This window comes from Lycorma delicatula, chromosome 4 (genome assembly GCF_047948215.1).
Source record: "Lycorma delicatula isolate Av1 chromosome 4, ASM4794821v1, whole genome shotgun sequence".
NCBI classification, from domain to species: Eukaryota; Metazoa; Arthropoda; class Insecta; order Hemiptera; family Fulgoridae; genus Lycorma; species Lycorma delicatula.
Window position 1 is genome coordinate 4,463,374 of NC_134458.1, and position 13,588 is coordinate 4,476,961.

The window sequence follows — 13,588 nt, forward strand, 5'->3', positions numbered from 1 at the left end:
TTCACAAGGGTATCTGGTGTGCACTGTGCGATATCCACCCTATTCTTTTGTATGTCCCACTTTCGGCATTTGAAAACTGTATGTTCAACAGTCCTCATCTTTGTAAAACATACATGACGGTGACGCATGTCTGCCTATTTTATGCAGATAATCTTGAAAATTACCATGTCCTGTTAATATCTACACTATGTAGAAATTTACTTCACCAAACTTCCTGCCGCTTCACGCATCTAGGTCATGTATACTTCGCTTGGTATATTGTGCCACCTGTTCTTCCATTCAGTCAACATACGTTCTCTAGCATCTCTCCTTCTTGAGCCATAAGCAGTAGCCTTTCTCCCACTTGAAGGTCGACTGGTGGAACTGAAGCAAGAACACAGAGGGCCTCGTACGATACCATGCGGTAGGCCAAAACTACTCCTATTAGGGCTCTCCTGTGTACGCTGTTAACTCTAGTCAAATTCCTTTTTATGCATAAGGATGTCCCCCACACTGGTGCTGCATATAAGATTGACGATGTTATTGTTGACACTACCAATTTCCTCTTCGATGCCCTTGGCGCACTTTGCAACATTAGTAAAGGATTCAATGCTTTTACCATGTCTTCCACCTTCTTGCAGCAGTTGATGACGTGGCTAGTAAATTTACCGTTCTTATCCAGTAACACCTCTAGATATTTTAGGGGGCTTGTCTCATGAATTGTTTGATCTCCTACTACTAAATTTATTGGTCGAATTTGTCTTTTGCCTGTCATTAGAATGTACCCACACTATAAACTTTGTGTTATTCTTTAAGTAAACATTTACAAACATTTTCTTACTAAATTTTTTATACTGTTATTAATAAAGAATTTTTTATAACAAATGCTTTGCTTCACAGTAAATTTAATGTGTTGAAATTCTTAATTACTTCTTGGATAAAATATGCTCTTTTAATCATACTGTAGTAAGCCTTGACTTTATTTGATCATGCATTGTTTGAGTATTTATAAATAATTTCATGTTCGTAATTTTATGATAAATACTACTTTAATATCAATATTTTTCTCAGAATTCCCCTACTGAGTTGAGACTGTATACGCAATGCATCATTTCATAACATAACAGAAAATGGAACATTAATTTGTAACAGCTCTAACCATTGCACTTACAGTATGACAAATGTAAAGCACCTAAGTTAAAAGAGGAATCAGTCAGCCACCTTCTCTGAAAGTAATATTTATTTCACACACAGTCTTGGTGGACAAAGTGGACTGAATATATAACTTGCATTTTAATGGGTTCAGTATGCTGATACACCACCATGCATTTGATTCAAAAGAGAAGGCAACAGTAAATCACTTCACTCCTCACCTTTCCTTAGTGAGCCAGCAAATAGGATCTTTCTACTCTAGAAGGTAGTATATCACTTACAGACACAGCTCATGCCAAATCTTAGAACCACTATGTTTATGGAACTTCATATACAAAACACGCATTCTTCAATTACAAATAAGAATAATATTTTTTTTTTAACAAATTCACTTTCTTAATTACAACTAAAGATTTTCTGTCAATGTATTTCTGAAAAATGATTCAATCTCCTAAATCAATATTTTCTGACAATTGAAGATTACAAGTTTTGTATGTTCTATCACGTATTTTTCTGGAGTAAAATTCTGTATCTGTTTAATGACTACCTGGTTTACTTCAATTTTACTACTACTGCTGCTCATTTTGATCAAGTTAATCATATGACTAATATTAATATCAATTCTAAGAGTAGTATAAAGTTTTATCTCGTTTGCTTCACGAACATAAAAAAAAAGATAACAATGAAATATACTTACACTTAATATGGAATGTTTAAAAGCTGTCTGATACATACAGCAACAAGATTATAAAATACAATCTTTACTACAGAAGTAGCTGTTCTCCTTTTAAATTTTTTGACCAGTCTGTTTCTTTCCTTTATAAGCCATTCCTTGCAGTAAACCTTTTCTTTAATTTCATATTTTTTCCACTTTTTTTTTTTATTCTTTATCATGCTGATATTAAAAAAGGAAAAGCATTCAAATTCATCACATTCAGTATTTACTGGAACATAGACAATAATCTACTTCTCGAAACCAGTAAGGAATCCCGACCAAAGTCAGACCATTCTTTTACTACTGAATTCACCTATCCACCTGTTCTTACTCTTTTCCTGAAAGCTCATATAATGTAGTAAGTCAATGTAACTGATAATTTTCAAATCTTAATTTATGCTAGATCTCATCCAATGCGGTATACCTACCATAATTTTTGGCACCACTGTGGGAAGAAAACTGGTCACTTGATCATTCTGTGAAACCCACAATACTGTCATTCTCATTACACAGAACCTTTAATAGTTCCTTAACAGTAAAAAAATATTATTCTTTAAGATGATCATTAAAAATTTCTAAGTACCAGAATAAAATTTCATACATTAAAAATAAATGTAAATGATTTTTTTTTCACCTGTTAGGATCTGAATTTTCAATATCTTGAACTTTCTTGGAAATTATAGCAGCCGGTTCAAAACTTTTAGCAACTTTATGAAGCAAAGCTGTGGTAGAACTTGTCTTGAACAAACCCAATGCCCGTCTTCTGAGTCCTTGGGATAAACATGCTTCTACAGCACCTGCCAAAATAATTTCATAAAAATAAAAGACATCACATTCATTTGAATATTTCATGATGCATAATCCTTTTTATGTACAGTGGAGGAGAATAATAGCAACCAAACTATTTTGGATTAAGGAACAAGACATACTGTTATATCTGCTGTACAGGTTTTAGTAAACTATGTATGAAAAATTATTATATATATATATATATATATATATATAATATAAAAAATAATACATATTTTTTAATAAGCATCCCACTTGGTGCACATGACACCATTTTAGGAAGTGCTGAAGGGATGCAAAATAAGTTCCTGAGGATTTAAAATAACAAAAATTTGTTCAAGTAATCAATTGTACTTTAAAATATGAGATTTCTCCTGTGAGGTGCCTTGTGAATATCTTAAGAGAAAACAGAATGGATTAAGTTAAAAAAGGGTTTTCAAGTACCATCAGATAAGATCTGCTCTAAGAGCATCAGATTCTTTTCTAATTCCAGTGGTGTCCATCAAAATTTAATGTTCACACCTCTTACTCTTGTCAATATCATCACCAGCTGTTACATAGTAAGCTTGAAAATTTGGTCCAGCTCACGTAAGGAAGAATCAACTCAATAAATTTGTATAGCACCTGAACACCAATAAAAACCAGTAAATGGTCTGTGGATTTGAAGATGAGCCCTAGATCCATATGACTGGAAATTAATTATAAAGAACTAGTAGATTCAAATATTTTGGATCACAACTGTTCTCTAAAGGCAAAATGATGTGAAAATTACAAGGACATGAGAACATGTAAATGCAGCACAGCTGAAGTTGTAAGAGTTGACAAGTATATGGTATGACAGAAAGTCACTCTGACACCACAAGTTAAAGATACACCATATGACTGATACACCAAGATACTGTTGTTCATTCATTTGTTGCATTTTATGAAGCTGAATATGTTCAGTAACTCAATGCCATACAAAGTTTGCATGTGATGGAGATGTTGTCAGTCAGCTGGACTAATCACATTCAAAAGGAAATAAAGAGATAAAGCATTGGCATCACTTCCTTAGGAATGATGCTGATCTCATTCAAGATGTAAGAGGCGTATCTCAAAGGATAAGCCATATCAGAAAGAGGGGTCACAGCACCTTTAAAAGTGCAGCAACTGAATTACAAGAACAGAGTTAACAACAATTAACTCTGTTCATATTAATAACTCTAAGCAAATAAATTAAATATTTTTTGTTAAACAGGAATTTTTGTCAGGATTTCAAAAAATGTTTGTGAAAATGTCACAGAAAAACTGCATAAAAAATATGTGGATAAAAGTAAAATTCTATACATATACATTTTGATAAAAATTAATTTGCCAAATATTATTTTGATGCCAAATACAAAACCCAACATATTTTCAAATTTGAATGGTGATGGGAGGGGGTCAGATTGTTTCAACATCATTAAATCTTTAACTAGACTCCAAATATAGGAGAATTGTTGAAAAAGAATAATTAGAAAATGTTTTTGTATTTAGATGTGTGTTAAATGAAGGGGGCTGGCTAATGGACTTCATGGGAACAGTCCTAAAATTCTTTTAAACTAATAATTTTTTTCATGTCCTGAAAAGGTAGAATACATTCTGCAAAAAAAAAAATAAAAGGATATCAGCAGACAACAGAACTCAACTTTCTATAACATCAAGGTTTTAATTGCCACCAGAAACAAGACACTTTAAAAAGAATGGATTTAATAGCACAATAACTCAATTTTTGTTAATTAAAGGACTTGTTTTGATAGAGAAAGGTTCAAATACGTAACATTTCAATTTTTTTTTAAATTCAAGAGCCTACTGAATATATCCTGCCTTCAGATGTAAGGAACCCACGTCACTCTCATAGTTTAATATCACTCTAGTATTTTCAAGTGAATTTACATTAATTGAGCAGTTAAAATCATTTATACAGTTGTTCATGAATATTTTTGACATACAACACTTTTTAATCCAAATAAGAAGACAATCATCCACTTCAAAAATAACCCTGCACAGAATTTCTTTCACAGAAAAGGGCTCAATCTCTTTGTAAAAGATGTATAGCTACACTAAAATTTATACATGGTAATATAAAATACAAATTCATTTTTATGTTGTACACATTAGTCATCTGAAAAAACCAGTATGGATATGACATTACCAATTACAAATTTATCTGGTACATTCCTGTTCCATCATTTTCATTAATCCATTCAAGATTTATAATACATTAGAATGTGAAATAATATTAATTTTATTCTTCAAATAATTTATGAGTACAATGTAAACTATCACACAATTTGAACATTTTTACATTAAAAAAAAAAGTTTCCTATGCAATGTTTTTTTCACATTAAATCATCTTTCATGGCTCAAAAAAATGGATTACCCAAAATAATCAGAATCCAAAATTGGTTACTACCATAACAATGTTCAATAAAACAATAAAATGATAAAAAATGTTAACAAAAAGTTTTTTGGACCAGTTACAAAACAGAATATCCAAGTACAGTTTCTAATAAGTTAAATAAAATTTAAAATACAAAGTTTTAAGTATAATACAAAGAACCAAATTTCATGATCAAAGACGTCTATCTGGGACTACCGGAACAAATCATCAAATTTTAAGTTTCATTATTCTCATAACCTTACACATAATCACACATATCAGTTTTGACTTTACCCCCCTCAACAGAGAATTAAAATAAAGAATAATATAATTTTACCATACCACATAAAGACGTTATGGTACCACTATCTTCATGGACAAATTTACGTGTCACTGCCTCTTCCATTATCTGTTTCACCTAAAAAAAGAAGATTTGAAATAAAATTTACATGCTACCCAGCACCATATTTTAAAATCGTTGTAAAAATGAGTTTTGCATTTTAACGCTCCAATGAAGATTGTTTTTCACAAATAATAGTATATAATGCTTTTTTTCAGGTAATGTATCAAAATAAGTATAATTTACATTCAAAAGGATAATACAACACTTGAGTCGAGTCAAATTTTGAACCATGATATTTCAATCTGATTTAAAAAAACAACAAACAAAATTTTTTTAATTTTTCTTCAACATTTTATCTGATCTGGAAACTAGTAGTAGTTTAGAAAACAACATCGACCTGATCAGTGTAAAGGGGTATTATTCTTGAGAAATAAAGAGAAGTAACTCAAATGAATGAATTTTTAGAAAATAAGAATATATTTTACACGTTTCAAGTCAGGAAAATGAGCCTCACATTAATACTGAAGCTTTGCGACACAGGTCACTTTGCCTGACTTCATGGAAGTTCTTTGATAAGGACACTTTGTTTAATCAATTTAATAAATGCGAGGAAAGCTTCTAAATTTTTTTATTAACAAATGATGAACAAATATTTACTGTCATCAGTGACCTTACAGCTAAATGATGGCTTAAGTAGGTGTACCCTAGCCAAACCACCTATCGAAAGCAGTTTATTCCTGGGTTATTTTATATTAAAACTTAGTTTATTTTATTGTAAGAAGTTTTAATTTTAGAAAATTAGGAAATGAGTGCAGTGGACACAATCGGGTAGGACTGAACAGGCCACACCCATTCTCTAGCCTTTCTACACTACAACTAGGTGTCATATTTAATATTTCCTTGATTTTAGTAAATTTTATAATATATCACTAATTAAAAGTAGAAGTCCTAGCAACAGGGTATGGGTGTATACCACTATATTATCCAGAGTGCAGATGGTGGGAGAATTGTCAGTAAACAGATTACTCGACTCTAAGTGAAAAGGGATATAAGGCAATTTTTTTAAACCAGAAAATGACAAAATCATACTGGCATACATCTTCAGTCAAAATATATAACTGAAATTTATGTAAATATTTTCTCCAACAATAGTTAGCAATATTTACTCAGAGTTTAGTTAGTATTGTTACCACATATATGCCCAACTTAATATCGGTGGACGACAATAGTGCAGCTCAGATGTCAGCAAGAGCACAGTATATGTACGCGCTTCAAGCATCACTCCCACCACGCAGAGACAGTTCTCCCACCATAGTGGCACTGCAGCTCCACCACTCTCAGGCTCCAATAAAAGAGCGTGCACGAGAGTGAATTTTCATTTCATCGTTGACCACCAGTTGGAGAAGACCAAGAAGAAGATGGAAGAAGACAGAAGAAGTTTCCTGGCCGCCTCAACATGGGACCTCCTGGCAGATGCCAATATCCCCGCCAGATGCCAATATTCCTGTTCCAGCTCGCTAAGCTTCAATCGCTGGGGCTCTGGGGGCCACCACTGCCACACTGTAATGGGAACCCAACTGCCGCTGAGGGGAAGCCCAGTCTAATTTCAATGGACAAACCGCAACTCCCTGACTACAGCCAAGTGAACTTCGCCAGAGACCAGCTTTCAGACAACAGCTCTTCTGAGCTAACGACAAAAACATCCCTTTTCAGGGCTACCACAAGGTTATTAATTACGAGCTGTCGAAGTCAATCAACAAAAACAATAGCCCATCTCAGGGCTACTACAAGGTTATTAAGTGCCACATGCCGTCGAAGCCATTTGATGACAGTATATTCCATAGGAGTAATATTTTACTCCAAGAAGGTTCTGAGGAATTTCTCCTGAAACCATCCCTAAGTATTTAGGTCTTTTATTCCAATATGCTACAGTGATCTTCAAACACTTGTACATGTCAACAAAGGATTTTCAACCACCACCACAATTACATTGTGTAGTTCCTCCTTCACTTCTAAAGAAGAAAGTAGTATCCATAGACTTTTATGTAAAAAAATAAGAACTTTAAGAGACTTTATGATTGTCTGGAAATAAAACTAAATTATGATGTAAATAGATCAATCAGATGACCATAGCAACTTAAAAATAACAACTCACAGATAGAGTTCATGGAGGTCACAAGAATAACCAGGATACCACAAGAATCAATTATACAGGAATTCTAATTGGAATTTACATGACATGCAGTATACTGCAAATGAATATGATAGCAAACTTATTGACCAGAAACTTAAGACCTTGGATAACTACGTCTAAACAAAATTCTATTGAAGACTTATGCAAAAATTACATTGATTTATAATGTACCACAAGAAGTGGAAGATATCAGTCAATTTGTAAGCAGGTTTAGAATTCCAAACAGTATCAGAAGAATCATGATTTGATGTTTTAGTTCTTACCAAAAAACGAATTGTATACTAACAGTCTTGAATCTAGATAATAGTAGAACACCAATCCACTATTAAAAAGTGTGGCATTTTTCCAGTTAGATAAATCTTAGTTCACATTAGGTCAACACAGACACCACAACAATCACCCCCTTCCCAGACTAATCCCAATAAACTCTTCAATTAAAATTATTTACTGTTATTAAAATTATTTAAATTACTAATTACAATTAATTAATTTATCAGAAAAGTCAATTTAATAATATTTCTTTCTTAAGCATGGTTTCTGCTGATATATTTTAATAAAAAATAACAGAACAATTTTTTTTTGCTGCCTTACCAGCAAAAAAGATGTATTTTCTCAAAAATCTTTTTTGTTTTTTCAAATCATCATCAGGAGATGAAAAAAATTACAATAAGTCAAAAATTAAAATGAGAATATAGTCATACTGAAGAGAATGTCAACAGTATACTGAAGACTATATAGTGGATTCTGATGTAATAAAATATAATTAAAGGAAAACATGTTATGAATATGATAATTTAGTCGTTTATGAATATTACCTCTTTATATTTGTATTTAGAACATATTTAAATAATCTATCTTCTTTAAAAAATTTTGTCCATTAATTAAATTTTTATGGTTACTATATATGTGAATTTTTTCTAAAATATGTGTATCAAAATAATTATAGGAATATCCAAAACTTTTTAAAAGTACTTTGATTGCATGTATGTCCATTATCTAAGATACGTTTAGCAAAATTAGAATTTTCGGGTTTGTTATTTTTAAGACTATTAATGTGTTGTTTTGCACATATGGAAAATTTACAGTTGGTCATATCAATATATATCATATCACAATCTTTACAACTTAAACTTTACACACCTTGTTAATTAAAATTATAATCACTATTATTTATGTTTTATTATAATTATTATTAAGATATTTAATTAATTTATTATTTGTAGTATAAGTTGGTGTTAATTTTTCAATTTCTTGACAATATGGCGTGTATTCATTTTTATGTAGATTTTTTCAGTTTTTTCTGCTAATAATTTTATATTGTTTAAAGTATTAATTTTATTATTCATTCTTTTATATAATTTATTTATTATATTAGTATTATATCAATTTGTATGGGCAATATTTTTAATTATTTCAATTTCTTTATTTAGAGAAACTTTATCATTTCTTAAGGTGAACTTTTATCTGCAATTATTTCAGAAATATACCTGCAATTTTTAGAGAATACTTCTATAAAAAAAATCTTAACCCAGCATGAAATTATTTTATACAAATGTTATATTGATGATTCCATTATGATTTACAATGAAAATGACAAAAATGAATCCGATACAAAATTAATAATAACAAAAAATTCACTACGGAAACAGAAAATAATTATTATTTAAGTTTTTTAGACATAAAAATATACAACAATAAAATAAAATTAGAAATATTTAGTAAACCTTCTTCAAACAACACAATAATTAACTATAATTCATTTCATCCATGGTCACAAAAGATGGCTGTTTTTAATGCACTATTATATAAAGCAACACATTATTTAAAATGATAAAGTTTCTAAAATTCCAGATATCCTATTGTTCAGGAAACCAAGTTAGGATGCATACTTAGTGGTTGCCTTCCTAATAACGTCAAGAGCAATAATACTGTTGTATTCTTTCTTACTTGTAACAATAATACAAATATCTCAATTATACTTGAGAATTTATGGAAAATTGAAGAAGTTGATACTGATGTTTCAGTTAATGAAACCTCTATATGTGCAAAACATTTTCAATCCAACACTACTCGAAATACTCAAGGCAGATTTGTTGTATCATTACCGTGCAAATCTAATAACATACAACTAGGCAATTCTTTCGTTAATGCTAAAAATAAATTATCTTTAGAAAGAAAACTAAGTAATAATTCCAACCTTAAAAAGGACCACTCCGCTTTCATTCAGGAATATTTAGAACTAGGTCACACGTCTTTACTCAACTCTGATGATTTGTTAACAAATCGAATATGTGCTATTTACCCCATCATCCAGTATTTAAACTTTCAAGCGTGACAAAAGTTGTTTTTGATGGCTCAGCTAAAACCACTAATGGCCTATCCCTTAATGATACATTCTTAGTAGGACCTATTGTTCAACAAGATTTGTTTTCCATCATACTTAGATTTAGAATCTATAATTACATCATTACTTTGGACATAGCTAAAATGTATTGAGAAGTATTAGTTAAACCTAGCAATTCCAATTTACAATGTATTCTTTGACTAGATTCTCCAGATCAAGAAATAAAACACTTCACATTACGATCTGTAATGTACGGGACCGCTTGTGCACCACATTTAGCCACTAGATGTCTAATTCAAATAGCTAATGAAAATGAGAATGATTTTCCACAAGCCTCCAAGTCCATTAGAAATGATTTTTATGTTGATGACCTCATAACAAGTTCAGATAACTTAAATGAAGTATTCAACAGAAAATTAATGTTTCTAAATTATTATAACATTCTGGTTTTCCTCTCCATAAATGGTTCTAAAACAATAACTTCATTTCTTCTTCTGACCGCAATTTTTCCATTCCTTCAAATCAAAAACAAAATTTACAAACTTAAGTAATTCTATGCAATAATTCTATAGACACACTACTTTTTCAAATTACTAATTCTAATGATTCTAAAATTCACACTAAAAGAAACATTCTATTATAGAAGGTGTTTGATCCTTTAGGACTCAATGGTCCTATTCTACTTTTCTATGTAAATTTTATGCAGTTACTGTGGCAACTTAAAATTAATCGGGGCGAAATATTACCCAACAAAGTATTAACGCAATGGCTAAATTCATACAATCGGTTGCATTTAATTGAGTCAATTGAAATAAGTCGATCCATAAACCCTAACAACGGTAGTAAGATTAATTCAATTCAAATACATGGGTTTTCTGATGCCTCCATAAAGAGTTATGGCTGTTTTACCTATATACAAACTGTATTCGCCAACCACACAATTTCATCTAATCTAATGTGTTCTAAATCAAGACTTGCCCCTTTAAAACAAATAACATTGCCAAGACTTGAAATTTGTGGTGTTTTATTACTTACTCGTTTGTTATTGAAGGTAACTAATGCCTTAAATGTACATGTTGATGAAATACATTTATATACAGATTCTACAATAGTACTACATTGGATTCATGGACAACCATCTAATTGGAAATTATTTGTCAGGGATAGAATTTCTGAGATTCAATGAAATACTTCAAATGCCAATTGGCATTACGTCAAATCTTCTGAAAATCCAGCCGACTTATTGTCAAGACCACTCCAAATAAATTACTTACCATGTCACTTTGCTGATATGGTCCTTATGGGGTTTTACAATCATCATGTCATTGGCCAAATAATAATATTAATTTTAATAATTTTTTTATGAATTCTGAACAGAAAAACATAGAACTATGTCAACATCAATTGTATCTACTGTTGCATTTGATTACAAAGAAAATTTTTCATCTCAACATTCTTTAATTCGCACATTTAGTTTCTGTTTTGCATTTCTCCACAACATTAAACCAAATCAATCTGAATGAGTCAGTGATTCTCTAACTACAAGGAAACTAAATGATACTCCTATTTTTTTTTTTTTTTTTTTATATAAGTCACAATACATGTATTTCAGTGATGAAATTAACAATCGTAAAAATAATCAAACCATTTCTAATCAAAGCAAACTGATATCACTTTTTCCACTTTTGGGATAATGTAGGCTTACTTCATGTAGAAGACAGATTAAAACACTATGTATTGCATTACCATATTAAACATATTATTTTACAACCAAATGCAAATATCCCCAAATTAATTATTAATGCTGAACACTTGGGAATTTTGTATTCTGGTATTCAATTAATGCATCATTCTTTACATCAGAGGAATCACAAATGGTAAGAACATTATTTCTTTTATCATTTGTAAATATATGACATGCTTTTGATCTGATGCAAGAACTCAGGTTCAACCGCTTGGTCAGCTACCACCTTCCAGAGTAATTCCTTCTCGACCATTCTCTACTACAATAAGACTACAGCGGTCCAATTATGACTTGTCATGGCGGGCAGAGGTCTAAGACCTTGATTAAATCTTATATCGTATATCTGTATATCTCACTACTAAAGCTATTCATTTAAAACTAGTTTCTGACTTGACTTCACAGTCTTTCTTTGCAACAACGCCATTTATTGCGTAAGCGTTTTCCTTCCCGTAACCTTTGTGTTGGAGATTTAGTAATAATTACCAACAAAAATTCCTCACCCATGCACTGGAAACATGGAACTGTCACCCAGGTATATCCAGATTCTGACAACCTAGTAAGGGTTGTTGATTTAAATACTGCTAATGACCAATTAAAAAGACCTGCGTATAAATTATGTTTGCTACCAATCTCTAATGATCGACTTAAATAATATTTTTAAATAAATTTGATAACATATTTTTTTTAATGATAATGATATTCTGATTGATTTAATTATATATACTATTGTTACTGTAATGTCATTTGATTTCTTCTCTCATACGATTTTTAACATATTCATAATTATTGTATTACCCTTTTGCATATTTATATTAATTTGTATTTTCACATTTATGTAGCTCTTATACTTCTAACCAATCTACAAACTAATTACTATACTATATACATGTACACATACATACATGCATACAACACATACATATACATTATAAGAAAACATATATATATTAGTGGCAATAAACACCAGTGATAATTTATTGATTGATCTTGAGGAACAGCTTTTCCTAGATTTATTTTTTATTAATTCTATTTATAAGAATTGTACACATAAATCGTCAATGGCATGAGTTATATACCGGCCATTGGATACATCTTCACTTTATACACACGAAAAACATATTAAAAGAAATCCTAGATCTGTATGATTGTAGGTACAATTGAAAATGTTCAGATCATTAACATTGATCAATATGTACATTCACTATTAAATATGTATATTCACAAGAAAATATGGTTGGTAAACCAAGTTTAGATATTTATGAGCATTGTAACTATTATTTATTACATGATTGTATAATTATTTTAATACTTAAGATAAATGAATGCGAATACAATTTTAAACTGATTATAATATGTTATTTATTAATTTAGTTTATTATTGTTACTTGTGCAATACACATAATTAGTGAAGTAGGATTTGTAACAATTGCATACACTAATATTTGTTAATACTGTTAAAATACAATATTTTAGGTTATGTTCTTATCCACAAATTGTATGATTCATTTATTTACAATTATATTGTTATAATAAAAAACCAATTATCTATGTAGCTTATGATTGCAAATCAATGATTATTAATGTTATTGTTTCATGTTGTTGTTTGCCATATTTCATTGTTATTATATATTAAAAAAAACATCTGATTTTTTGACAAGCAGTATATGATAAGACGTTTTTGCATCTCCTCCTTATTATTTGTAAAAGTAAATAAATATATATTCTGTGTAGTTCTTCTTACTCATAGTAAAATAAAATGAATTTGTCTATATTAAGCTAGCCTTGTTAACAGCTGATATTTTATATTAATAATTTAACAATGTAACTATTGTTCCATTGTTCAGTCTAAATTCAGTGCTCATACACTCAACATCTACCCTTTCATTAAATCATATATTCAGTTACAATCTAATAAAATTCATGGAAC

General features: G+C 30.3%; 1 protein-coding gene across 2 annotated transcripts in view; it reads right to left on the bottom strand.

Moving 5' to 3' along the window:
- LOC142323060 (small G protein signaling modulator 2-like) overlaps positions 1-13,588 on the bottom strand; it is a 133,258-nt gene that overhangs the window by 103,488 nt on the left and 16,182 nt on the right. For both annotated transcript variants that reach the window (XM_075362185.1, XM_075362184.1), the window contains exons 3-4: positions 5,379-5,454; positions 2,481-2,643 (exon numbers count right to left, since the gene is read on the bottom strand). In XM_075362185.1, the coding sequence (XP_075218300.1) occupies positions 2,481-2,643; positions 5,379-5,454 (239 nt within the window). The remainder of the gene's footprint in view (positions 1-2,480; positions 2,644-5,378; positions 5,455-13,588) is intronic.